The sequence below is a fragment of the Cuculus canorus genome, chromosome 5 (genome assembly GCF_017976375.1).
Source record: "Cuculus canorus isolate bCucCan1 chromosome 5, bCucCan1.pri, whole genome shotgun sequence".
NCBI classification, from domain to species: Eukaryota; Metazoa; Chordata; class Aves; order Cuculiformes; family Cuculidae; genus Cuculus; species Cuculus canorus.
In genome coordinates, this window is record NC_071405.1 from 46,203,147 (window position 1) to 46,230,201 (window position 27,055).

Sequence of the window (27,055 nt, forward strand, 5' to 3'; positions counted from 1 at the left end):
TACAAGGGGCTATGAAGACAAGATCTCTGCCTCAGAGAACATGCAGTCTAGAGAGATGGTATGCAAATTGTGACACAAGAGGGAATGACAGATGCACCTTTGTTAGATTTTATTGCCTAGCTGGTTTATTTTATTTTATTGGAAGAATAGGAAAGATTTTAAAATTTTTTCTTGCCTGAGGACAAAGCAAAGATGTGTCCAGCTTTTATTTCATTAAAGGGTCTTTGCTTTATTGAGAACAATGTTACCACATCCACAAGGGTGCCTTTAATATTAGCCAGAACTTTCAAGGTAGCACCAAAGGAAGAAATTAAGTCACTGAAAAGCAGTGGGTAGAAATGGTGAATAAGATTGTTTACAGGGTCAATGCAGTATATGAAAGTGAGAGAGATTTACCATCTGTGTCCAGGGAAAGCAAAATATCCTGAGATGCAGACGGCCAAGTACATTTCCCAAGTACACTTCCATGGTCTCCTTTGGGGGGAGGTCAGGACAGGACAAACTATCAAGCCATCTCTAAATACACTTCTGTCTTTCAGTTAAGCAGTATGCTCAGTCATGCTTTTGTGTTTCTTTGTTTCCTTCTGATCTTCTGATTATGCATTTGTCACCAGAAATGTTTACAAAAGTATATCAGTTGTCTGTCAACATCCAGTTCAAACTTTCTACAGTTGTCTGTCAACATCCAGTTCAAACTTTCTAGATTATCCATTACTTTCTGGCGTTCTGATTTAGTAGAGCATGGAAAAAAATTGACTCTTAAGAGTGGATTATTAAAAAAAAAAAAAAATTAAAAGTAAGGGTCATGTCTCTGTGTGGGCATAAATGCAGAAACAGTCTTGAGAATGAGGCACCAATGCCTAAATACCACAAAGCATTAAGGAACCAAGATGATTCAGACAGCTCGTGATAAATCTCCAGTGGACTGAACCCTGCTATGACATGGAGGAGAGCCACAGCTCAGGGAACCTTGTTTTGCTTGGAAATTATGATGATACTTGCCTCAAGTTTACTGATAAAAAATGAGGGTTGGGACATCTCTGGACCTGTAGTCACTGATACAATTGTAAAGTTGTTAGCATTTTCAATTAGCACAGTTACCTGTCAGTGCAAAGGTCAGGCATTTGTACAGCGCAGTCTTCTCAATTGGGTTTCTTATTTCTTCCTTACAGCATGGTCCAGAGTGTCAAAGCAAACTTAGTGGATTTTTTTTCGGTAAGAAACTAAAAAGCACAGTGCAAGGTCCAGGTTTTCAATGTAAATTTTCTCCTGCATCTTATTTGTATTGCTGAGTTATACACATCTAAATTACAAACAGAAGCACTGGCAGACTCAGCTCTAGCTCCAATGGATGCTATTATATTTCTGCTGCTAGCTGGCACTCAACGTTCACTATCGCATCAGCATAAAGGGATGCTGTCAACTTGAAAAATTGTCATCTTTGTGGGAGAGGGAGGAGGGAAGCCATAACTACTATTGTTCCAAAGCAGCCTTTTACAACTGCAGTAGCTAGAAGAGAATAAGGGTGAGACCGGGATGCTATTTAACTGTTTCTGTTCTGTTCAGCTTGTTTACTTTGCATATTTGGCAGCACTCTGTGTTGCCTCAGTGTTGCTGATGTGCATTAGCACTTCCTGGCTATGACTGGCAAAATGATGCCTCCTGGGAGATGGGAGTGCAGAAGTGTCAGCGAGGGGAGGGGATGCTTTCATCCCAGACCTTGTATCAACAGCAGCAGCCAAAGTAAGCAAAAAAGCAACAAGAGAATTTGTGTGTTCTTGGAGAACAGAGATCAAATACATAGGATGCCATTGTGCTTAATGCATTGTTTAGAATTGGTTTGTAACATGCTTGGGAAAGAAGGAACTCTCCCACCCCACATTTTCCTTCTCCAGAGTTGATTTTTACAGTGTCCTACTCACCAATATTTAAAGGCAAATCTATGCAAAACTTGCAGGGTCTGAGATGGGCCAGTTTGCAAACATTCCAAGTTCCGAAGTTCCCTTTAAATAAAACGCTATTCTATCCCTCGTGGGTGCCAAAGCTATACCCTGAGGAATTTGCTTCTAACCTGGAAAAATAAGAAAAAGGAAGGGTTCCTACTTCTTTGTGCTTAAAATGACTGGCACACTGCAGAGAACCGTCTCCTACTACCATCTCTGCCAGCTTCCCCTAAAACATGCTCAACTGCATCAACCCACAAATGTGTTAGCAGATGAGAGATCTTTTTCTAACTAGTGAATAATATCCTCCTTTCTGTTTTACCACTCGAGTGAATGGTTCTGTTTGGGCTATTGGAGGCACTCGATTGCTCCTAGCTTTTAAGGACAGCCCAGAGTGCTTCTTCCTGCCAAAGAACTCGTGAAGGAATAGAAATGGGAGACCAAGCTCGCCATCTCCTGGACAAAAGTCATTTACGTTGCCGGGAAAGTTTGTCTTATTTCATACCTTCCTTTCATTCACACTCTTCTTTTTTTGTGAAAGACCAAGGCTATAGGAGAAGGCTTAGGAAACTTGTTGGCTTATAATGCCAGCTCTGACCCTACTGTGTTCCCCCTTCTTCCTGTGAGACTCTGTAAGTGAATTTATATCTGTAAGAGATAGTGAATTTATATCACGGGGTGCATACACCGTTGGTATTTTTCTTATATACTTTGTACGTCCTTTAGCAGCAGCAATGCCAGTGGAAAGACTCTTACACATTAATAACCTCAGAAAAGAGATCTATACAGCGTTGAGCAGATGCAGGAACAGTCAGGTCCTTACGTACTCAAAATGGAAAGAACTGTTTAGTGCCTGCCACATATGCCCATTAGCATACAGGGACCTTATGAAAGCTGTAGCAGATGATCCATTATAGTTAGCGACTAGTCACAGTTTAACACCTTAGTTTTCAGAGATAGTTATATGTCACTTCAAAAACTGATGCCTAAAGAGACTTCTAAGCATACCAATGGATTTTGGCTGTACCTAAAAACTTCAGGACCTTTTGCACATTTTCATCAGGCTTCCTAGCAGAGTCCTCCTGCTGTAGTTTGTAAGGTTTAATTCACCAGTGTTTGTGCTGTAGTACCTTCCACCAGGGGCCAGATGAATGCAAACCATAAGAGCTGTTTGAAAAAGATGGGCGGGATTACTGAACATTGATGGTGGGTAAGCCAAGGTGTTCCACTGTAACGCTACAGGGCTGTGTTAGTGCAGTGATAGTCCTAACCCAGTTATTCTCCAACTAGAGAATAAGTTACACCACGTTAATCAAATTACACCTTGAAGATGAGTCATTCAATAAGGAAGACCCAAACGTTTCAAGTGTTATTTACCTCTTACATTAAAAATGGTATCAAAATCAGCAACTGCCTGCACAACTATGTGCAGATGTAGAGAAAAAAATATAAGACTGTTAGTGTAATTACTGTGTCACAGAAAAAAGTTTTTGTCTAAGGTGTCAAGAAGTTAGAAAAAGGTCTAGGGAGGTGGGACTCCTCAAATCCCAGTGCTGCCACGGACTTACTGAAACTCTAAGCATCTACTTTACCTCTCTACTGCTTAGAGAGAAGAATATTTTAAGGGGAATGTGAGAAAGACTGGCAAATTCATTGAACTGGTTACTTCTTTTGTGCAAGTTATTATAATAGAATAACTCTAGTTATAAAGAAGCTGAGGAAATTACACTGCTAGGTATGTTGTTCCTAGTACCAAGAACTGACATGAAGCTGGGCAGTTGTGATTTTTGAGAGATGCTGTTCAGTTAACAAGAGATCTATCACAGCCTTGTTACCAAAAAAGCCTTTTTCAGTCTTAATCTGGGCAGGGGTTCCCATATATATTTTTAAATATAAACTAAATATAACCATAATCTCCAGTGAAAACTAGGTACCAAGCAAATTGAAACTAACGTTGTTTACTTAGCTCAGAACAATTGTCAAACAGATTACTAGCAATGAAATACTTCATTTGAAGTGAAATAATAACACTTCCGTTACAAAAAAAAGCAAAAAGTTTGTACAGTTGACAGTTTTGGAAGAACTTGAATATGTAAATTTCACACATTTAACCTCCCGACACACAGAGTAACTTATATCTTCACCAAACCACAAGATGTGGTGGTGCAACCTGCCTCTAGACCACAGACCCTTGAGGCACTTAGCGTAATTTTGGACTTAGTTGGAAAAATACATTCCCCCCAACCCTCCAAGCCACTGGCTGATTCAGAGGAGAACAGGTACACATCAACCCAGGCTTGTTGGGGAAAAGAATTCAAGTTGTAATGAGGCAATGAATCCAGACTTCAAGGCATCCCCTTAACATAACCAAAGCTGCTGTTTGGTAGGAAAATCCCCTTATTGCCTAAGGATGGGACTGATAACTGGTCATCTTGATCAGGCATACTGTGGGATAGAATACCTACTGTAAAAATGCAGTGGGCCACTGCATTGAGTCATCCCCTCAGTGCACTTGGGATGTCGTTATGTCTGGGATAGGACCCCTCACCGCTGAAGTTGGTTGTCAAGGTGACTGATGGTCAGCTTCTTAATATACCTGATATTTGGATTGTGGCCCAAGTGTGGTGGTTTTATATCTGGTAGAAGCTGTCAGAATTATATGAAGTTGTGGCCAAAATGAATATTAAAAAGTTCATTTGAATATTTATATAGCTGATGAATGTCAGTTATATCAAAGAAGTCCTATGAGTAAGCAAATCATATAAAAGGCCCTTTGAGCTCTTCTGAATCACAGCAGGCTGTATCCAGCAAACTCTCCCTGAGCCGAGACACCTGTCAGGAGTAGCATGCAGAATCATTTGTTAACAAAGCAGACAGAAAGGCCAGATGATGCTGAATTCTTGAGGCTTGACCATAGTCTGTTGAGGAATGCCAATGCATTGAGTGAGTATTTCACTAATCTCGAGAGGGAAAATTTAAGTAATAGGCTAACCTCTTTATCTATCTCTATCTCTTCATATATCTTTATATCTCTGTGCAAATGTGTATCCTTATATCTTTGTACTTATATATGTGCTTCATGATTTAAATAGGGCCTTGGGATGGCTACTGAGGGAATCTGGGGCCCAGGTGAGTTTTAGTTCCCTCCTTCCAGTTACAGGTGGTGACATAGCACAGCTCAGATAGATCCAGTCAATTAATACATGGCTCTGTGGCTGGTGTCACTGCAATAACTTTGGGGTTTTTAATAATGGAATGGCTTACATGGCACCAGGATTACAGGCTTCACATAGGAGCCACCTTTCTCAGAGGGGGGGGAGGGTCTTTCTCCAGGAGCTTGTAGAAAGGGCTTTAAACTACACACAAAGGGGGAGTGGGATAACATCAAGCTAGCCTGTAACAAGAGGTGGGAGGGTAGGTGTCAAGGGTCAGGTGTTAGGGAGTATACTTGTCCAAAACATCTTATAATGTTATAAGTAACATTATAAGGTAATAAAGGGTCCACTGGGAGGGTGACACAACCAGCAGCCCAGATGAAGTGCCTTTACACTAACGCACGAAGCTTGGGTAACAAGCAGGAGGAGCTGGAAGCTACTGTGCATACTAGAAAGCTATGATCTAGTTGCCATCGTAGAAACATGGTGGGACAAATCCCATGACTGGAATGTGGCTATCAATGGCTACAGGCTGTTCAGAAGGGACAGACCGGGAAGGAGAGGTGGATGCGTTGCCTTCTATCTCAGGAAAGGGATAGAATGTGAAAAGCTGTCGTTGAAGAGCAGGCACGAACAGGTTGAAAGCTTGTGGGTCAAAATTAAAGATGGAAAAACCAACGGGAACAGCTACAGGCCATCCTATCAAGGAGAGACAACCAATGAAGCCTCCAGCTACAGGAGGCTTCATGCTTGCAGGCTCTCATCCTACTTAGTGATTTCAACCAACCCAACATATGCTGGAAAATTAGTATGGCAAGCTGCAGGCAATCCAGGAGATTCCTGGAGTGCATTGAGAATAATTTCTTAGTCCAGCTAACAGAGACTCCTCCTCGAGGAGGTGCAATACTGGACCTTATGTTCACCAATACATTAGGATCAGTGGCAGCCTGGGATGCAGTAAACTGGTGGAGTTCAAGGTCCAGAGGGATATGGGATAGGTGAGGAGTATAGTCAGGACGCTAAATTTCAGGAAAGCAGACTTCCAGCTCTTCAAGGAATTACTCAGTAGGACCCCCTAGGACGTGGTCCTCCGAGACAAGGGAGCGGAACAGAGCTGGAAAATACTTAAGGATGCTTTACACAAAGCACAAGAGCACTTGGTCCCCTTATGAAGAAAATCAGGCAGGAAAGGGAAGAGACCAGCATGGCGGAGTTGAGACCTGCTGGTTAAACTAAAAAGAAGAGAGAACTGCACAGGCAGTGCAAGCAGGGACAGGTAACATGGGACATGTATAGAGACACTGCCTGGTTGTGTAGGGATGATGTCAGAAAGGCCAAGGCACAGCTGGAGCTGAACTTGGCGAGGGAAGTAACGACTAACAAGAAGGTCTTTTACAGGTACATCAATCAAAAGAGGAAGTCCAAAGAGAACGTACCCCCACTGATGGTTGGAAATGGTGATCACGTATCAACAGATGGGGAGAAGGCTGAGGTACTTAACAAACTTTTTGTCTGAGTCTTCATTGATAACCAGTCTCCTTGCCCCTTCTGGGTCATGGGACAGCAAGATGGTGACGAGGGGTTAAACCCCCTCCCACAGTAGAGGAGGATCAGGTTCATGACCACCTGAGGAACCTGAACATGTAAGTCTATGGGACCTGATGAGATGCATCCCAGAGCCCTGAGGGAACTGGCAGATGTGGTTGCCAAGCCACTCTCCATGATATTTGAAAAGTCATAGCAGTCAGGAGAAGTCCCTGGTGACTGGAAGAAGGCTAACGTTGTGCTGATTTCTAAAAAGGGTAGAAAAGATGACCCTGGGAACTACCAACCTGTCAGCCTCACCTCTGTGCCTGGGAAGATCATGGAACAGATCCTCCTAGAAGCTATGCTAAAGCACACGGAGGACATGGAGGTGATAAATGGCAGCCAGCATGGGTTCATCAGGGACAAATCCTGTATGACCAACTTAGTGGCTTTCTATGATGGGGTAATGGCAGCAGTGGACATGGGTAAACCAACGGATGTGATCTATCTAGACTTCTGTAGAGCCTTTGACATGGTCCCCCAAAACATCCTTCTCTCTAAATTCGACAGATATGGATTTGATGGTTGGATGATCGTATTCAAATAGTGGTCAATGGCTCAAAGTCCAGATGGAGATCTATGACAAGTGGTGTTCCTCAGGGACCGATGCTGTTTAATATCTTTATCAATGATATTGAAAGCTAGATTGTGACGTGCAAAAGCAGACAAGGGGGGCTGGGAGCGTTTGTTAGAGCTTGGCGTTGTTCGCCTTGAGGACCTTGGAAGTTGATAATGAAGGAGCCAGCTAGCAGCAGTTTACTGATAAGTGGGCATTGGAATGCAGAAAGCTGGCTGCATTTGGTTCAGGAGTTTGAAAACAGCCAGAGGAGACTGAGTCTGCGCAAAGTTCAAAAAGAAATATATTCATCCCGAGGAAGACTTCCTACTTCATCCCTAAGACCCCGGCCAACGACCATCAGGAGGCACTATGCAGGCGCAAGATTGGAGCAAACTTTCCAGATCTAATTATAATACAAAGCGGGGAAAGGTTATGAATATGTAGTAGGTGCTTATACCTATGCATGTCTTTACACTATAAGTAGCTGCTTGTTAAGCTATACGGTGTGCAAGCTAGGAGGAGAACCCCCTTGCACCCCAGCGTTGGAAATAAACATACCTGCTTTATAACTCATTTTGGTTTATAGAGTTTGATTCTGCAAAACAATTGAGTGCACCCTCAGCAAGTTTGCAGATGACACCAAGCTGAGTGGTGTAGTTGCCACACCAGAAGGACGGGATGTCATCCACAGGGACCTGGACAGACTGGAGAAGTGGGCCTGTGAGAACCTCATGAGGTTCAACAAGGTCAACTGCAAGATCCTACACCTGGATCGGGGCAATCCCCGTTTCCAGTACACTATGGAGGATGATGTGATTGAGATTTGCCCTGCAGAGAAGGACTTGAGGGTGCTGGTCGATGAAAGGCTTGACATGAGCTGGCAATGTGCGCTCACAGCTCAGGCAGCCAACCATATCCTGGGCTGCATCAAAAGAAGCATGGCCAGCAGGTCAAGGGAAGTGATTCTGCCCCTCTATTCCCCTCTTGTGAGACATTATCTGGCGTACTGTGTTCAGTTCTGGAATCCTCAATGCAAGAAGGATATGGAACTGTTGGAATGGGGCCAGAGGAGGGCTGCAAGGGTGATTGGAGGGCTGGAGCACCTTCCATACGAGGTCAGACTGAGAGTTGGGCTTGTTCAGCCTGGAGAAGAGAAGGCTCAGAGGAGATCTTATAGCAACCTTCCAGTACCTAAAAAGAGCCTACAAGAAAGCTGGAGATGGACTATTCATAATGGCTTGTGGTGATAGGACAAGGGGGAATGGGTATAAACTGAAGAGGGGCAGATTTAGACTAGACGTTAGGAAGAATTTCTTCACCATGAGAGTGGTGAGGCACTGGAAAAGGTTGCCAAGGGAAGTTGTGGATGCTGGATGCCCCACCCCTGGAGGTGTTCACGGCCAGGTTGGATGGGGTGTTGGGCAGCCTGATCTAGTGGGATGTCCCTGCCCATGGCAGGGCGGCTGGAATTAGATGATCTTTAAGGTCCCTTCCAACCCTATGATTCTATGATTCTATGAAACACTGTGTAGTAAAGTCTGAATGGTATTAATGGAAATCTGTAACCAAGTTGCTGTTTTGATTATAATAGATTCCATAGAATGAATTTGTTAAACATTAAATTGGTTTATAATTACAAGCTGCAAAACATCCAACTATTTGATCTATCTTAAATTATCAATAAATCTAAATTGTTGCTTAATCACAACCACGCAAAATACTCGATCTGCAACATGTAAATATTGTAAAGTAGTCTTCTGTTTTAACCAGTGTTTAATGATGATTAATTGAAGTAGAAGCTAGCAATCATAAAGCCATTTTCTTCCTAAGCTCTTCTTGCTCTCCATCACATCATCTATTCACTTTTACCCTGAACACCCTAAGGAACACATTTTCTTGCATTAAGAGGATGCAAAATTTTGTTTTAAATAGTAGTAGGATTTAATGTTTTCAATGCTTTTTCAACACACTGACAGACTTAGATCCAACACAATGTCTGAACTGTGAAACTACAATTTGAATTTAACTTGCATGCTAGTGTTTTACAAATAAATTTATCAGTGTTTCATTTAGCATAATTAAGCTACCACTTGACAAACACTGTATGTGCAGGAAGTGTTTTTTTAATTCCTCAAAAACTGGAATGAAGATGGAATTTTTGAGCTCCACTTCACAATGAAGGCTTGTGGTTTCATGGGGGGAGGAATTCATTTAGGTGATTCACATACTATGACTGCTCTATTCTTTATTAATGTCCTTGGACTATTCTTCTGCAGAAACAAACAGCTGTAGTCATCCCATTCAAGGGACACGCGAACTGTAAGTGAGGAACGGCCACTAAAATATTCAAAGGCACAGAATATAAAACATACTAGGCTTAGCCATCAAAAGTGGACGGGGATCACACTGCTTGAGTATGAGGGAAAAATGGAAAGGCAGGAGATAAGGAAGCTAAAGAGGACAGTGTTGACACAGGAACAAGATGATAATAAAGTAGTTCTGAATACATTTAGGCTAACCTACAAAACAGCAGCAATATGTGGAGGGAGGATAAAACTAACTGACATTGAGAGCAATCATTTTATCAGAAAGATCACATATGTTTGCCTGCAATAGCAGGCATACTATTCTGCACATCGCAGTCGCCGTAAGTATGAATTTAATGTGAAGTACTCTTGCTGGTTGAGCAATGACAGCCCTACTCAGCCTCTCTTGTTTTATATAACCTTTTCTGAGTAGTCTCGGCTCTTTTGGCAAAGGTGGCAAGAAATGACAAGAAAATATTTAACACTTCAGGCAAAGATTTGAAGGCAAATTCTCTTAGCCTCCTAAATCGTGAGCTAGAAAAATATCCCTATCTTCTTGTAGAATGACGCGAGATATATCCCTTTCAAGTCATCAGATGTTTGTCATGCCTCTGATCCAGTGGATAACCTTTATTAAATCTCCACGAGCAACACCTAGCTACCTGCAGATAGCATCACTCTGACACTGGAAAAGTCTTTCCAGTTTAAAGTCTTTCTTTTCTTTACAACTGCTCTACAGTTGTATGAGAACTCTATGCAACTAGCAGTTCTTCATTTCATTAAGCCCTACAACATTTTGACTATAACTTCAGTATTTACCTCAAGGATTTCCTTTGTGTATCGACCCCCTCAGCTCCTCTAACACTGAGTACTTCATTATGCATTATCTACTCATTACCTTCTACAACAAACAGTACTATATAAACTATATGAGACTTTTTTAAGGCCAGGCTGCAAAGGCAATAAGATTTCCTCAAACTGAAGAAGTCTGTTGCAAAGGTTTTTTACAGCTTGAATCTTATGGAACGGATTCTTGAATATCAATCTCCTCTATATGAAATGTACCCATTTACATTGATACTGTACAATCTTTGCTCAATGTAGACCTTAACAAGTGACTTGTCCTACACCTCACACCTTGTATTACACGAGCTGTATTACACTGTATCTTTTAAAAGCACAGGCTTCATTTACACTTATACTCTAGGCTGCACTGTGTGGGGAAACATATAAAATTCATTAACAAAGTTATGTAGTTTATGCGCTTTTCTTGAATGATTTAATGTTTCTAAATACAAGAGACAACATTTTGTTTCCTGAAGAAGAGACAAATGTTTTATGAAACACGGGACTTTGACATAAACTAAGTATTTGGATCAGTCTTTCAGTTTGGAGCATTATACAAGTTCATCAGAAAGAAGAATCTGAATTTCATTCATTTTCTGCACTTACTCTTCCACAATTTCAATGCACTTCAATTTACGAAGTTTTAGGTCAGGGTCACCACCTGTAACATTGCATGAGCTGGTACCCATAGAAAAAGGTGCACTAAAACAGTATTTCAACGAAGAACAGTTTAAAAGATGAACAGGAAACAAAAGATCCCTCTTCAGCAACAAATGTAAACATACATTAAACCAGCTAGAAAGTAGGCACCATCACAAAGAGGCTGAGGTAACGCAAGGCATCTCTTCTAGACTGAAAAGGATTAGCAAAATCAATTAGCAGTTCATTTCTTAATTAAATGAAGATTCATACAAATAAACAAGTGAACGCTTTGGGGAAGTATAGGCACACATTGCTACAGAAGGATTTCCTACAGTACAATCAACAGCCATTATATTCTTTACTTTCCCAGTCTGGTTTTATGCAGCAAAGGTAAAACCCAGAGTCCAATAAACACAAACACAAATTATCTGAACTCCTTTTATTTATTTTATTTTTTTTTCCAAACAGAATGAGGAAATTACTTGCTGCTAAAGATCTAAAGAAGCTCAGGCTACTCATTTTGCAAATGGTGCTATGAAGCTGATAAGAAGGGAATGTGTTGTAGCATAACTACCCTATTTCAAAGCATTATCCTGTAATCACAATTTCAAGCATGGCTGTGCTACATCCAGCATGCCCTTCAGTACAGGCACATTCCAGACAGAAGCACCCACCTTGTCTGCTAATGCTGGAAGGCAGTCCATTAACCAGCTTAGACGTTTTAGATCCTAATTTCAGGGCACAGAAATAGCACTAGCTTCATTGGCAGCAGCTATTTACTATTTCCAGTTATGACCCTTGTGATTAAGATAAGCTCTGAGCCCTCAAAGCCTTTTCTGAAACAAAGACCAGCTTTTGTTCAACAACATATTGGGAAAACTCTTTTTGGCATCAGACCAAAAGAATGTAGAAAGTGTTAGCTTTTCAAAGGCCATCTTATTAACTCAATAAAGAAATCTCTTTTATTTTGTTTTATTAAAACTGAAAACATGTTACACTAGGCTGCAACTTATGACAGTTGAAGGTAGAGAATACTTCCCTTCCTCACACCTAGGATCCATGCCCTTGAGCATTCATTTGTTTGCAACAGCAGAAAGTTGGTCTCGGATCCTTCCTAGACCTTCTAACATAGTGTCCAGGGTTTCTTTGCTCAGTTCCAAAGTTAGTGCAGAAACAACAGGACTATTTCCACATAAGGCAACATCTTCCTGAATCTGAAAACAGGAATGCAGACATTAGCTGTACGAAAAAAATATTCATGTGTTTTTCCAGTGCCACTACAAAAGTCAGTGTTTAATAGACAGATTAAGAAAAAAAGCTTTACATTTGGCATCCTGAAGGACTACGGCACATCTTCTAAGCTGTGTGCCTCACAAGTGAAGTGCCCTCCCATTGACAGCATGCAAGTATGCATACACTGCCATGAGTATAGGGAAATTCCAAAGAGACTCATGGCAGGAAGCCACATCCATACCAAAAGCATCTTAGCAGATACCACACAGGATACTTAACTCCATCCCACACACAGAAAATAACTTTTTTTTCCTTCTCCTCTGAAACCCACACATCCCACTTTTACTGTTTGAGGGGATCCAGAACTCTACAGAGTAGACCCAGTAATTTTAGCCATACTTCCCAAATAAACGTAGCCAGTGAAGGAAGTTATCAGTAATGAAATCGTTTTTCAACTAATGCAGTCAGCTAACCATGCTGACAAGAGTCTAAGAGTTGAAGGGTGATGACTTCATAATTTATCTTCTTTCTTCCTGTAGAGAACAACAGTAACCAGAAAAAATATGCTGCCTTCTTGCATCCTCGGGCACAGAAATTTTTTCCTTGCATGAAAAAGAGGACTTTCATTGGCAACATCATTCCTTGGTTCTGTGATATTTCAAAGATCTGTGTGACAGTCTGTTAATTGCCACCAGCCAACAGGCAAGCACTAGATGCCTGTGTGAATTGTTTTGCACTAACACTGGTAAATCAGGAGTTGGACTTAATTATTTTGATGCTGTATCCTTTACAGCCACTAACATTACCTTTAACTGAAGCAGGCAAGTAGGGACTGCCATCCCGCTGATGCTGTCTGAAGAAGTCTTGATGTCCACCCTCCAGTCCATGTCGACCAGCCGGGGCAGGGAGACTGAGGTATTAAAAAATTGGTCTATTAGGCCTGGCAGCACATGACAACAGACTTTGGAACCTGTGAGTACAACCTTGTAGATGCTTCTCCACTTCTGGCTTTGAAAAATGTACAACTTAAGTATGTGGTTTCACATTATTTTTACTCTGCGATAAGGCAGTCTCTGAAGGCCTTCTCATGACACTAGAACGACAAACAGGGTTCACATCCAAGGATGGTACAGTGCAAGACAAGCACAGGTAAATTCAAAAAGCAGCTGGCAGAAGGGGAGCAGTAAAATGTCTTTTTCACCTCTTCAACCCTTGCCTTGCTGCCTGCCACACTCAACTAGTGTTTCATCATGAGTTGCTCTAGGACCTACATGCTTATTGCTCTGTTCTGTAACTGATAAGAAAGCATACAGGAATGCTCTTGAAATAACATGATTTATTGATGGATTTAAGCTCCCCAGACTGTGAATAAAAGTGCCCTGCAGTACAGCATATGTATTAGTAAACTGCAATCTTCACATCCTGCCAATTTGTTAAAAATATCGAACATATCATCCTAATTAGACATAGCCTAACAGAAATCATTTAGCTGTCTGCTGCAAGACCAGACGATATCTTGTATTGCAATGATACCTGGTATATCAATAGTTCAGGGCTGAAGACCCCATTGAGCCTCCAAGGCATGTAGGACAGATCTTTCTTGGCTGCCCTGCCAAGAAATTTGTGCAGCTATCTCTTGCAGAGAGGAGATGGGCATATTCTCTCACAATAGTGTGTAGTTAACAGAGCTCACTGCACTATGAACCCTCAAGAGTCCCTAATCATAGTGTAAACAGGCACAGAAGTAGAGATTAAGATTCTCCCAACAAAACTCTGGCACCAACAGGCTGGCTGCAAGTGCTCTTTGTATGTTCCTGTGAGCATAATGTTTTTCAACAGTGTCTTTCAGCAGCCAGTAATAAATAAAAGGAACAGTTTGAATAATATATTCAAGTGAAACTGATGCAGATATTTAGATGGGTGGCATACAAATATCCTTCCTCCCTGTTTGAAAAAAAAGGACTTTGAATAAAGTCCTAACTTTCCTACTTTCATTTAAAAAAAAACCACTTTAACCTAGAAAGATGAACAGTATTGACAGTTTCATCTCAGACTTACAAGCTTTTTCTCAAACAAACTGCAAGCCAGATGAAAGCATAATTACTTATCCAAGCAGATAACAACAGCAAATGTTAGAAGATGAGGCTTGAACACTTGACTTCCCAGTGGTTAAGTACAACTTACCACCAGAACCCAGAAATCTGGAAAATATCTCTAAGGTAAAATCCTTGTTTAAAACATATGTAAAGAAAACAAGTTGTAAAGTGCAGTTTAACAGGTCTTACTTAAAGTCATTTCTACTGGGGTACCATCACATTTATAAGAGTCAGAACCCTCTTGCATGTTTTTCAACTCATTTTCTGAGAAGAGCTGAGCTATACTTTCTGTGTTCAAAAGTACAGCATCCAGTTTCCTGGGAAAAACAGTAAATTCTCACTAGAAAAAAGCCCACACTAAGGACATGAGAACAAATAAATGCTTTCAGTTTGAAAAGGGCATTTGCAACTAAGAGGCTCAACTGCTGTAACTACATGAGAACAAATAGCTACTGGGTGCCTAAAGAAACATTGTTCCTGCTTATATCAGGTAGGAATTTTAAAAAAAGTCTCAATGAAATGCAGGACCAACTCCATAAACGATCTGCAGGGAAGCAGTCATTTCTTCTCAAACTCTATTTAAAACTTAGCTGTAGTGCTTGGTAGGTTTGAGTGTCTTTGTGCAGCCTTATCAAACCTGTTTGTCAGTAGTTATTTGACATCTATTTGAGGGTAACAAAGGGAGATGAAGAGGCAAAGACTAAACCTCTGTTGAGTGCTAGAGAGAGCTTTCCCAATAGGCAATTGCAGCATGTCTGGATTGTGTCTAGCACAAGATGCCTAGTTTCCTCCCCAAGGGTTGATTGCTAGCCTTCCTCCAGACTCCAGATGCTCAAGGAGCTTCCTAACTGTGCTTATGAAATTTCTCTTTCTATCTGCTGAGGCTCTCCCTCCTCCTCCTCCTGCTCCTTTGAGCAGAACTCCAGGGGGCAGTGCAGAACTGGGTGCTCTTTCTTTTGGAACTAACTCTAATTCACAGTCTCTCAGGACTAGCACTTGGCAGCATTTGCAACGACATAAAATACAGTTGTTCAGCCTTCTATGTTAATTTTCAAAGACTGATTAGTAGTGGCTTGGGAGGGGCAGGAAACCATCCACGTTTTCATCTTAACATAGAACAACTGGTTGGAATGTCTGTTCTTTAAATCATTGCCTGTGTCGCTACGTGTTATATGTCAGATATTTCATGAATACAATAATAAAACTATCCATCATTTCCTAGAAGACAATCTCATTCTAACAGGGTTAAATGAATGATTTATGATGAATGAATACAAAGATGTGAGTGTTCTAGCAGGACTCATGGGTGGAAGAACGCTCAGGATTGACTACTGTGCAAAGATAAGGTATTTCCCAATATATCCTTTACAGTGCAGTTATTGAATATGGACATCACTTAATAGACTGAATGGGGAGGCCAGAGTGCCTCACTTTCTAAAAGTTTTGCAAATACTTGCTACAAGCTGCATTCTGCAGGGTAGTAACAGATTTGAGCATTAAATGGAATTGCTTCAGGACTGGAAACAGTTTAACACAGCAGCACAGATCTGAATGCCAACTTGTTGGCCTCTGCTAAGCTTGGCAATACCACAATCATGCAGCTTCATCTAAGGCAAAGGGGGGTGGGGTTAGCCCTGTGCTACATTATGAAAACATGTTGTAAGGCAGTGTTCTAAACTCTAAGCTCCAGTGACCTCCGAAAACTTTAATTGCATCAAGATGTGAACTACTACTTACTCTGACTTGCTTCTGCTTCATTCCTCCAAGCAGAGCTGTGAAAAAGGGGAGAAACAGTATCAAAAGTGCTTTGAAATAAAAAAATATTAAAAAAAAATTAAAAAAAAATTTAAAAAAGCAGGCAAAGCAGACAGACTGCCTATGCTACTGAGTGCTGAGGAAAGGCTGTCATTGGCAAGTAATGGTAGACAAACTGGTGACCAGCTACTGGTTCTTCTATAAGTGCAGCTCAATTACGTCATTTGCCTTTCTACCCAGTTTTATCAAAGCAATAGGCTGCGAAGCAGTACAGGCACACAGAACTGCTCTCCTCTGCCACAACCTCACGTATGCTATACTGCATACAGTGCTTCTGCACCTAAGCCAAGGTGGTAAGTGGATGGGTATCTAGATGCTACCCAATCAAATCCTGTAGTACTGAAATCTAGCCCTTTAAGTTTTATCATCATCTGTAGCACTTTTAACATGACACAGGTAAGTTATTAGGATAAAAAGGCATTGCATTATGTGAATGAGCCCCACACAAATTCCAAAATTCTTGGGAAAACCCTCTGTGACCATGGCTATGTTTTGTCATTCTACTCAGATGACATATTTAATTCAATTCTGTTCACCTCAGCCTGTGTGATTATGCCAAAAGCATGCATAAAATTCATAGAAACAAGACTTTGCATGCTGCCAACTATCCACATATCAAGCCAGATACATAGGCTTTAACTTCCTAGCTGAAAACAAACGGCAAGTGGGTAGCACTCACATATTCTCCAAGATTATCTTAGTCAGAAGGTTTTTCAGATTTTGGTGGAAGTTTTCTGGAAACAGAGAGAGAATATCTTCTGCCTCGGTCAACCCACAGTACACGACGTGCCTGGTGAGGTTGTGCAAAGCAGACACCAGCTGTGGGGAAGGGAGAGAAGGGGCTCCGCTGGGCTTTAAGGCAGTATGTTCAGCATGGGAAAGGCCTTCAGCAGCCAGGAGACATAGCTTCTGCAGGGAGACCGACACCACCGGGACCTCGCGGACATCTAAATGCTTCCTGGCAGCCCTAAATAGAGGTGAGGTGCGAAGGGCCTCACCGCCCTCTAGCACCGCGCCCCACGCGCTGCGTTCGCGCCCCGTACACGGCCCCTCAATGCAGTACCCGCGTGGAGCTGCGCTTTCATTAAGCACGTTTTACCGAGCGTGCCTCCTCGGCCACTGCGACGGCCGCCTCCGCCCTCCTTCTCTCCCACCCTCTCTGCTTCCCTGTCAGACGACCAGGGCCCTGCGGGCCGGCCCAGCCCTCCCTGAGTGCCACGATTCCACCGCCTCCTGACGGGTCCCGGCCCGCCCAGCGCGACCCCACCTGCTCCGCTTGCTCGGGGCCGGTGGCGAAGCTGGGGCAGGCGCGCTGCGCCAGCGGCCCGAGGTCGGTGGCTGGGCTAGAGAAGCACTCCCGGCACAGCTGCCGCACGGCGTCCCTCGACGGCGCCTGCTGGGCGGTAAAGCGGAGGGCGCTCAGCCACAGCACGGGAGAGGGATCTCCCACCGCTAGGCCGAGTGCCCTGTCTCCTTGCAGCTCGGCGGCCGCTCACCTTGAGCAGGCTCTGCAGGGCTGCGAGCTCCCCGTCCGGCAACACCGCCATCTTGGTACCATCCGCCGAGGCGAGCGCCCCCTGCGGTGCCGCCGCCATCTTGGCGCCGTACGCCCAGGCGCTGGCAGGCTGGGCAATCTGCGTGCTCCTGCTGCTGTCGGAGATCCTCGCGTTATCGCCGTCTCAAAGCCCGGGCCCGCGCGGGAGACGTAGCGGCCCCTGCCGCCCTGGAGCTGGGTGAGCGGCGGCACCGGATGTCGATGGCGAGATAGCAAGGGCGAGGGCGAACCCTGAGTGCCTGGCCTCGCCCTCTCAGCGTGCTAATCTTTCTTTCTGTCAGTGCAAATCTCCGTCTTGGATGCGGGATTTAGCTCTCGGGTTTCAGCCAGTGGGAGCTGAAGGCAAAAGATTTATCATGGCGCTGCTGCAATGATATGGACCATTATCTTAGCAACTGTGTGTATTTTTCACTTTGTAAAGCATTTAAGTAAGTTCTCTTTCTGAGAGAGGAACAGTCTTCTCTTTGTCTTGTGTACGCCCAACACATCTGGTTCCAGGGCATTGGTAACCTATGATCTTTATCACTAATTCTGTCACAGCAACCCCATTCTTATTTCCATTTGTGTTATACTGTAAGCAGACTAATACATGGGAAGAAATGCAAATACATAAATGCTGTTTGCATTGGGCTTCAGAAGCTAGGCAGGGCAAAGGGCTTCCTTTTGCAGAGGAACTGATTTCTTTCTCTCATGCTGGGAAACCTGAAAGGGCAGAAGAAGAAGAATCCAAAGGGAGAGGATTTTATTTTCCATCGTTTTTTAGGGGCAACAAGAAACAAAGCTCTGGGAGAAAAATTTTGGAGTATGAGTTTGCCATCTGTGGCCTCTTGAAATTAATTAGTATGATTGATCAGTTTGAAGAGCTGCCATGTATTTGTGCTGCCTTCTCTACTACTGTGTCCGCAGGAAATCTAACCTAGCAGAGGCAGCACTTTAGGTAAAGTTGAGGGTCTGCCATGCAGAGTCATCTTTATGGAAGAGCTGGTTTATGTGGCAGGAGTGAGTGTGCAGTGGGTCTTGAGGATGGCAATTGCTTATCTAAGTCAATGTACTAAACAACTCAATGCTCTGATCAGAAGATGAAAATGAGCTACATAGAGCTCGGTTTAATACATAGACATATATTGTTTATTCCTTCCTGATACGAAGTATCTGAAAGATTTGGCAATGGTCTCTCTTCTAGTGTTGCCGCAGTGATCATTCATTTTCCACCTACACAAATACAGCAATATCTAAGAACTATACAACAGAATAGACCCAAAGGTGTAGGGAAAGACAGTGGGATCCTAATTTTTGTTTTCAAAGCAAAAGTTTTGCTTTAATGGGCTAAACAGTAGTATCTGTGCCCCTTCCCCCCCCCACCAGAAAAAAAAAAAAAAGGTAGTGGTTAAAAGTTAGGGTTTGAGAGCTAGGCAGCTGGAATCCTGTTCTCTTGACCCTGCTTCAGTCTTCAGATTAATCAAGGTGTGTCACTTTCATCATCTGAGTGAGAGTAAGGTACTGTAACTGATTGTACACACAAAGTCCTGCGTTAATAAATATGGGGATTTATTAACATCAGCAGTAAGCTTAGAGGTTGTGAAAGGGTAAATAGAATGAAGGCATTATGAAAAAAGACCACTGTTACAATCTGAGCAAGTAAGCCTAAAGGAAACAGGGATTGCTCTCAGGATATGACTTAATATTGTAATTGCATCATTGACTTCTCATAATCTAGCTGCTTGTCTTGTTCCTAAACCAATAAAGCTAGGGTTTTCTACAATCAGATGTAAGCATAATTTTTTGAAGCAAGTAAAACTTCTGAAATGCCATATCCAATTGGGGAAGAGAGGTTTTTTTTCAGACTTTTCTAAAGCAATCGTAGAATCATTAAGGTTGGAAAAGACCTATAAGATCATCCAGTCCAACCATCAGCCCAACACCACCATGCCTACTAAACCATGTCACAAGTGCCATATCTACATATTTTTTTAACATCTCCAGGGAAGGAGACCGCACCATTTCCCTGGGCAGCCTGTTCCAATACTTCACCACCCTTTTGGTAAAGGTTTTGGGTTTTTGTTCTAATGTCCAATCTAAATCTACTGTAGCACAGTTAGAGGCCATTTCCTCTTGTTCTATCACTTGTTACTTAGGAGAAGAAACCAACACCCATCTTGCTACAACCTCCTTTCAGGCACTTGTACAGGGCAATAAGCTCTCACCTCAGCCTCCTCTTCTCCAGGCTGAACAACCCCAGTTCCCTCAAGTGTCACAATGTAAGATAGAATAGGAGAGACTTCAGAGGGAGAATTTACCAATCTGTTAAACCCTTTCTCTGACAGTCTTTCAAGAATGGAAATAAACCATTCATCTTGTCAGGTTACAGCAAGCACTGAGCAATCACACAAGGACAATTAATGTTGTCCAGCTTGCTCAATACCACTGCACTTAGGCTCTTGTCTCATTGTGACAATTAATCTTGTCTCACTTGCCGAGTTTAAATCAAAAACTCCCTCTAAATCCCCCTTAAGAGTTAGTGAGATTCCTGAGACTTGTGTATGTGTGAACAAGATATTATAACAATTTGTGACTAAGTAAGGGTTCGGTAGTGGCTGGGGATAAGATGCTGTTTGCAAAAATATATTAAAAGCCAGGCACCCAGCATCCCAATTATAGTGAGGGATATTGTTTTTCCAACCCGTCAGCTGATCCCAAAAGTTTCAATCACATTTTTCACCCTTTGTTTTTTGGGTTTTTTTAATAATAACTTGCACCTTTGGGGTGGAGTTTTAGGTGGAGCTTGAATAACTGAAGTACATACCCTGCTGACGGGTAAAGTTCTCATTTCACATGCCCAAACATAACTGCACATGCCCAGTAGGAGTGGTTATGGGAGTGGTTTGCCCCAGTGATGCCAAAACCGAACACAGTATTTGAGATGTGGTCTCACCAGCGCTGGGCTACAAGGCCTTGATCACTTCCCTACTCCTGCTGGCCACACCATTTTTGGTACAAGCCAGGATGTTGTTGGCCTTCTTGGTCACCTGAGCACACTGCTGGCTCATATTCAGCTAGCAGTTGACCAGCACCTCCAGGTCCTTTCCCACTATGCAGCTTTCCAGGCACACCTTCACAAGCCTTTAGCGTTCCATGGGGTTGTTGTGATCAAAGTGTAGAACTCAGCATTGGCCTTGTTGCATCTCATACAGCTGGCCTCGGCCCATTGATCCAGCCTGTCCAGATCCCTCTGCAGAGCCCTTGAGCAAATTGACATTCCCTCCCAATTTGGTGTAAGCTGCAAATTTACTGAGGGAGCACTCAATCCCCTCATCCAGATCATTGATATTAAACATGACTGGCCCCAGCACTGAGCCTTGGGGAACATCACTTGTGACTGGCTGCCAACTGGATTTTACTCCATTCACCACAACTGTCTGGGCTTGACCATCCAGCCAGTTTTTGACCCAGTGAAGAGTACACCTGGCCACGCCATGAGCCACCAGATTCTCTAGGAGACTGCAGTGGGACACAGTGTCAAAGGCTTTACTGAAGTCAAGGTAGTCAACATCCACAGCTGTTCCCTCATCCACTAGGTGGGTCACCTGGTCATAGAAGGAGATCAGGTTGGTCAAACAGGACCTGCCCTTCATGAACACATGCTGGATGGACCTGATCCCCTGGTTGACCTGCACTTGCCTGGTAAGCACATTTGAGATGAACCGCTCCATAATGACTTTACAAGACTTAAGTAAAATCAGATTGATCAGAGTTACTCTGACAGACAGAGAGAACCTGGGTGCAGGGAGTATGTAACTGTCATTGCTAACTATCGCAGGAGTGTGTGACAGGGGAGAACACTTTACCTATGACTTACATGCTCAGAACAAAGATGCTGCCTGGCTGTAAGCACAGCTGGCATTGTACTGAATTCACTTTCAGTCCATCTCCTGTTGTTGCTATTTTCTAACTCCAGGAGCCTATTAATTATAAAGAAATAATGTCAGGTTTGATTAAATATCAAAATTGAAATGCTCATTATAGCTCATGGTCAGAAGCCAACTGAAGTGCTTAGTAAAATGCTTTATCTGAAAGTCAGTAAATCTCTCCTCTCTCTTCTCTTTTTCATCTTTCTTCCCTTTCTTCTCTTTCTCTTCTCTTCTCTTCTCTTCTCTTCTCTTCTCTTCTCTTCTCTTCTCTTCTCTTCTCTTCTCTTCTCTTCTCTTCTCTTCTCTTCTCTTCTCTTCTCTTCTCTTCTCTTCTCTTCTCTTCTCTTTCTTCCTGATTTTTCTTTCATTGTTTCATTCTGTTTCTTCCTTTGGTACTGCCCATAGCTGTGTTTAAGGCCCAGACCTCCAAAATCAAATTGTAAGGGCTCAAGGGTGAGACTGCATCGTATCAGGAAGGCTGGCCCTGTGATCAGTGTTCTTATCAGGAAGTTTTGAGAAATTACCTCCTTAGGTCTTCTCACAGCCCTTTTTTTCCTGTGATTTCACGCCTGTATTCACCCAGTGGGACTTGGCTATGACCTTTGAGCCTGCAGATGTGTCTGGACAGCACTCTGTGCAGGTGTTGGCTTGGATCTCAAGAGCCAAACTGCTGTTAATCCAGCCATTTATTCTGAAAATTAAACTCTGCTTCTTAGTTGGGCAAATTTGCCTGCACCCAGGCCTTTTGTCTCTCTCTCTTGGTTGACCCAGCTTGGGATATCTGCAGGTTGTCCTTCCTGAAGTGGTGCAGATACGTCTATATGAAAAACCCTGCACTAGGACTAGGGAGTAACCCCAACAAGCATGGGCCACCTTGTCTAAGAGGCCAAGAGCCAAGCAGCTCTTGCAAAAGCACTGCTGGGAGCTGAGTGAATGAGCAGTCTTCAAACTATGAGACTCTTTAATACTATTTATGACTTTCTAAATTCAGGATCTCCTGGACATAGGTACATGGGTGTATGGACATGGATACTTAGCTGCTGTCTGCTATTCTTGTTTATGACCTTTATTCCAAACCATATAAAAAAGCCTCCAGAATTAGTATTTCATGCAAGGAGAGAGGATCAGGGACCCTAGGTGGTAATCACTTGAATAAGAAGGGAGGTGAGAAAAGGGATGAGTTCTGAGGGCTAGGTGGGAGTAGTGGCAATTGTGGACCTCTTGGGGCTTGCAGTAGGAGAACAGTTTTTCAATTGCCTTTTCCCTTGAAATAGCAAGTTGTCCTAGTTTTCTGTGTCTACTGGTTCTTGGCAAGGTATAGCTGAGGGAAGTCCCCTCTTGTCAAGTATATATACAGCTCTCTCTGCTGGACTCTGAGGGATTTAAAATTTTCCCTACCTGAAAAATATCAGGAAGGAAGTTGCCCATCTGCTCTTTGCCTTTTTTTTTGATGGAGAGGCTCTGCCAACTCCTTATTTTTTTTGTTTTAAAAAAAAAAAAAGGAGAGGGAGTTCAGAGGAAGGACTGTATGTATTTCACCAGGCACTGAAAGAACTGTGAGTATTTATCTTCAACAGAAGTCAGCTATCATGACAGAATAAATTCCACAAGGCAAAAATCGAGAGATAGAAAGATGAATGGAAGAATTTCAATAAGTCAGTGTAAAATACGCTCTGTGTTTTTATACAATAGTTATGTAACTCTAATGACAGATAAACACTTCGCAAAACTGTCCAGCAGCTAAAGTGGGACCCCAAAATAAATGTATTTGAGAGGCACTGTATTGTGAGGAAAAATCAATCTTGCTGTTCATAATATAATCAATGTAAAAAATAAACATAAAAAAGCAAACAAATAACTTTACAAAACACACTCAGCCAGCTCTTCTTCTTCTTCTTCTTCTTCTTCTTCTTCTTCTTCTTCTTCTTCTTCTTCTTCTTCTTCTTCTTCTTCTTCTTCTCCTTCTTCTTCTTCTTCTTCTTCTTCCTCTTCTTCTTTGTTTGCTCTTGAGAAGTAAAAAATGAAAGGAATAAATTTAGCTTCCCTACAGTTCTTGGCTGGAGAACTGTAACCTTTTACAGTCCTGGGAAAGAAGCACACAGTTCTAGCTCACTTTGGCCATTAAAGGCTCCCTGGGGGAGAAACCCTTGGAATATTAAGCATTTGATGGGTAGAACTATTAGATTTTGCCCTGCAGTGTAGCCTGTGTTCACTGGAGCATCTGTTGCAGATCAATGGTCTCTTCCTTATGGGATTTTTACTGCAAGGAGGGTTGTACTCTCTAACTGCACCCTGCTGTGTGTATGCAATTTCTTGGCTGCAAGGAAAAGTGATGCTCTTCCTGCCCTGAAAAAAAAGAACTCCATGCTAGGTGATTCTGGTTTAGAAATCAAGCAAAATAAGGAGTAAGAGACATCTTTTCCTTAGTTGCTTTTGCATTATTTGTTTTTTAATGATATTTCTTTGTCAACAAAGAGCAAATCATAGAAAAGAAATAATCACCGAGCATGCAGGCAAGATTAGGCTTGTTAGTACTAGCTGCCTACTTGGAGACATATTCTCCAACTGGGACTTTCCTGAAATGTCTCCAATTTCTGAAGTCACATTTATACTGTCTTACCTACTGATGGATACTTCAGTCTTTCCATGCCAGGGCTAGGGCAGAAGTTTCTTATTTTTTTTTTACTGGGAATCATGGTGATATGTATTACCAGGAGTGCAAATTTCCCCCTAGATATCTGGTTGCATTGACACTGTAAACTAGACAGTGGCAGAGAATATTCCTGAGGTCTTTATTGTTAAATTGCTAGTGCTGTTCTTGGCATGTTTTTTTAGTCATACTGACTGTCACTGTCCCAAGAATGGGTCAGGAATTTGCATGGACTAGGGAGTAACCCCAACAAGCATGAGCCACCCTGTCTAAGAGGCCAAGAGCCAAGCAGCTCTTGCAAACCATCCTATCATTCTACATCCTTTGGTCTCTGAGCCAGAAAACAGTTCAGAACCTGTTTAATTTACTAGCACAGAACTAACTTTCACATTCTTGTCCTCATTCCTCTTGCTCCAGTTAGAATCATCTTTCCAGCGGGTGGTCTCGCTGTTCCACCTGGCCAACTACATGAACATCAGTCACCAGAGTTTACCACAGTCCTCCTCAGATTTTGTGCCTAAGGGGAGGGACAGACTGCGGTTCATGAGCAGACATAAAAGCTTAAAAACAGGATTTTAATCCTCAGGTTACAAAACTTGAGTTCTTTTAGGTGTGTTGGTAAAGCCCTGGAGGAGACATGCAGAGGCATGTTTCCTGCCCATGGGTGACCTGCATCACTTAGCTCGGGGCAGGCTCTGATCCTTGCTGCAGGTGCTGCCAGCAGAGCTATGATTTTTCTTTTCCTTCATAATTCTGGCTAGCATCACTGTTTTGATACAACTTGTAGACAATTTTGACATGTCCCGTATCTAGTAAGGGAGCAGCCTTCAATTTTAAATATGATTTAAAACTGCTCCAGAGCACAAGACGATAGCAAGTATCTTGGCACCTTGACTCAAAATATGAGAACCAAGTATTTTCTCATTGGTCTTGAAGTGATGACCAATGTAGAAACTAAGTAGCAAACAAGATGAAATCATGTTGGATTCAAAGCATGGGAGAAAAATGCTTGCAAAATGAATGGAGGGAAAAAACAACAGTGACTAAAACAGAGGTTGCTTAAACTGCCAGCTGATCCTTTATTAGGACAGAAAACCTCTGACTTCAATAGGAAATGTAGATTCCTAAGGACTTAATAGTCATATTAATAGTAATGAAATTAGAAAAACCATAATAGCCTCCTCAACCAGAAAGACTGAACTGGCTTGGAATGTGAAATGTTGCCAGCATAAAAATGTTGGCTGTGTAAGCAGACACCATGCCCTCTAACCAGTTTAGCTCTACTGGCAAAACACTTGAAGTAGAGCCAGCCGCATCAAAAGAAAATATTTTGCTGATTAAGATGCTTAGGAATCTGAGTGATTAATGGAAGCTGAGAAACTCATTAGATGCTGTGAGAAAGCCTTTGTGCTAATGTAGCTGCTCTTACACAATCTCAAAAGTGTAGAGTCTGTTTGTAAACAGTAGATGTTTCAGATGCTTCTGGTGTCTGCTTTAGCCCTTTTGTGCTTATTAAATGCAGGTACCAAATGTGAGGTAGCTTTAGACACTAAGGGCTGCCCCTGCTGAGAGTGCTGCAAGCCAGGAGTCATATGGAACTCTAATTCAAACATTCCGTATGCAAATATCCTGAAGAAGGGCTTTTGAGAACCAAATCTGGTCCATATTTTCTAGCTATAACTTCAGCTATGACTGAAGTGAAAACCACTGTGTTGCTGTAGTGTTTTCCAGGTAGTAGTGATTATTTTTGAGGTTGCAAGTGAAGGTAATTCAGGCAAAATACCTCAGGTATTAAATAATACATTGGTTCCCATTATGTTATGGGTACAACCAAGGTTTTCACAGTTTATGCACAGGATAGAAAAAAAAATAGTAGTCCATAGCCCTTAAGCTATATAAAAGGTTACCAGTTAGAAGTTAGGAACTTCGTGTTCTCTCTCATTTTGCTTCTTACTAGGTAAGGTAAGGAAAATGCATGCAAAACTTGTAATGTGGTGTTGCATATCCAGGATCAGAAATCCGTGTGCCAGAAGTTCTCTTGTATACTGAAAAATGTCAGGCAATTCTGAGAACAAACAAACAAAAAGGCAAGGAAACTCCTCTTTTTTATTGCATTTTTCCTTTTTTTTTTTTTTTTTACTACCATGAAACTTCTGGAAATTCTGACAAAAATTACACTAGCTATTTTAAATATATACATACAGGAACAAAACTATTTATTTCTTTAAGAATGGGATATGCATTGTTACCAATATAGCTTGCATGCAGAGATGTCCAGTAAGAATATTTATTGCATAACATAGTACCAATTCTTCACTGCTATGTCACTATTCACACACCTATTACTAGGGATGGAAACCTACTACCACGGGGGTATGTATTCTCTATTTTTGCTGCTGATATCTCTAAAATGAAGGGATATATTTCACAATGGAAAGCATTAATATTGTGGGCTTGTAAACAGAGTGGAAGGTCATAGCCATAGGGCCAAGAAATAGTATGTAAATTAAAACTGGTATTATAACGCAGATAAGGAAGGAACTCATTTCTAGAGAGCTTGGAAAATAGCCATGATATTCCTATGTGTTTTCATTGCGCTATGATTAAATAAACCATAGCATTAAAGACTGGAAATAAATCTGGCCTCCACTATGTGAGAACTGTAAGTGCTCAGTACCAATGATTCTACCATTTGTTGTCTTTATTTGAAAAGGCTACTAGGAAAAATTCTAAAAGCCTGTAGTGTAACAATAATAATAG

The 27,055-nt window shown here is 42.2% G+C and overlaps 3 protein-coding genes across 16 annotated transcripts in view; 2 read left to right on the forward strand and 1 right to left on the reverse strand.

The window, feature by feature from the left end:
- The window catches only part of LDLRAD3 (low density lipoprotein receptor class A domain containing 3), a 127,964-nt gene extending 119,329 nt beyond the window's left edge, over nucleotides 1-8,635 (forward strand). The window contains exon 7 of the mRNA XM_054066575.1: nucleotides 6,497-8,635. Within this exon, the coding sequence (XP_053922550.1) occupies nucleotides 6,497-6,543 (47 nt within the window). The 3' untranslated portion in view covers nucleotides 6,544-8,635. The remainder of the gene's footprint in view (nucleotides 1-6,496) is intronic.
- Nucleotides 8,636-10,582: 1,947 nt separating this feature from the next.
- On the reverse strand, nucleotides 10,583-19,011 carry COMMD9 (COMM domain containing 9). 4 transcript variants are annotated; one of them, XM_054066934.1, is made up of 6 exons: nucleotides 17,679-19,011; nucleotides 17,450-17,578; nucleotides 16,862-17,091; nucleotides 16,105-16,139; nucleotides 13,078-13,181; nucleotides 10,583-12,252 (listed from the first exon to the last, which is right to left on the reverse strand). In XM_054066934.1, the coding sequence occupies exons 1-6, from the start codon at nucleotides 17,775-17,777 to the stop codon at nucleotides 12,112-12,114; spliced, it is 738 nt and encodes a 245-aa protein (XP_053922909.1). In that variant the 5' UTR covers nucleotides 17,778-19,011; the 3' UTR covers nucleotides 10,583-12,111. The 4 variants fall into 4 exon arrangements, with proteins under 4 accessions (XP_053922909.1, XP_053922910.1, XP_053922913.1 ...); XM_054066935.1 differs by having other exon boundaries at nucleotides 10,602-12,252; nucleotides 17,450-17,575; nucleotides 17,679-18,026; XM_054066938.1 differs by having other exon boundaries at nucleotides 10,606-12,252; nucleotides 16,862-17,001; nucleotides 17,679-18,002.
- Nucleotides 17,022-27,055, forward strand: part of PRR5L (proline rich 5 like) — a 72,168-nt gene continuing 62,134 nt past the window's right edge. For 10 of the 11 annotated variants that reach the window (XM_054066925.1, XM_054066917.1, XM_054066929.1 and 7 more), the window contains exon 1: nucleotides 17,022-17,159. The gene's annotated coding sequence lies outside the window, so the exon portion shown is untranslated. Of the gene's footprint in view, nucleotides 17,160-17,775; nucleotides 17,916-27,055 lie in introns of those variants that run through there. The other variant, XM_054066911.1, reaches the window with a different exon arrangement.

Coding starts and splice junctions, on each gene's coding strand:
- COMMD9 (XM_054066934.1), bottom strand. CDS start 17,777: ATGGCGGCGGCACCGCAGGGGGCGCTCGCCTCGGCGGATGGTACCAAG. Junction 17,092..17,449: donor GCCCCGAGCAAGCGGAGCAG/GTGGGGTCGCGC, acceptor GTCTCCCTGCAG/AAGCTATGTCTCCTGGCTGC. Junction 12,253..13,077: donor CTTGCCTGCTTCAGTTAAAG/GTAATGTTAGTG, acceptor TCCTGTTTTCAG/ATTCAGGAAGATGTTGCCTT.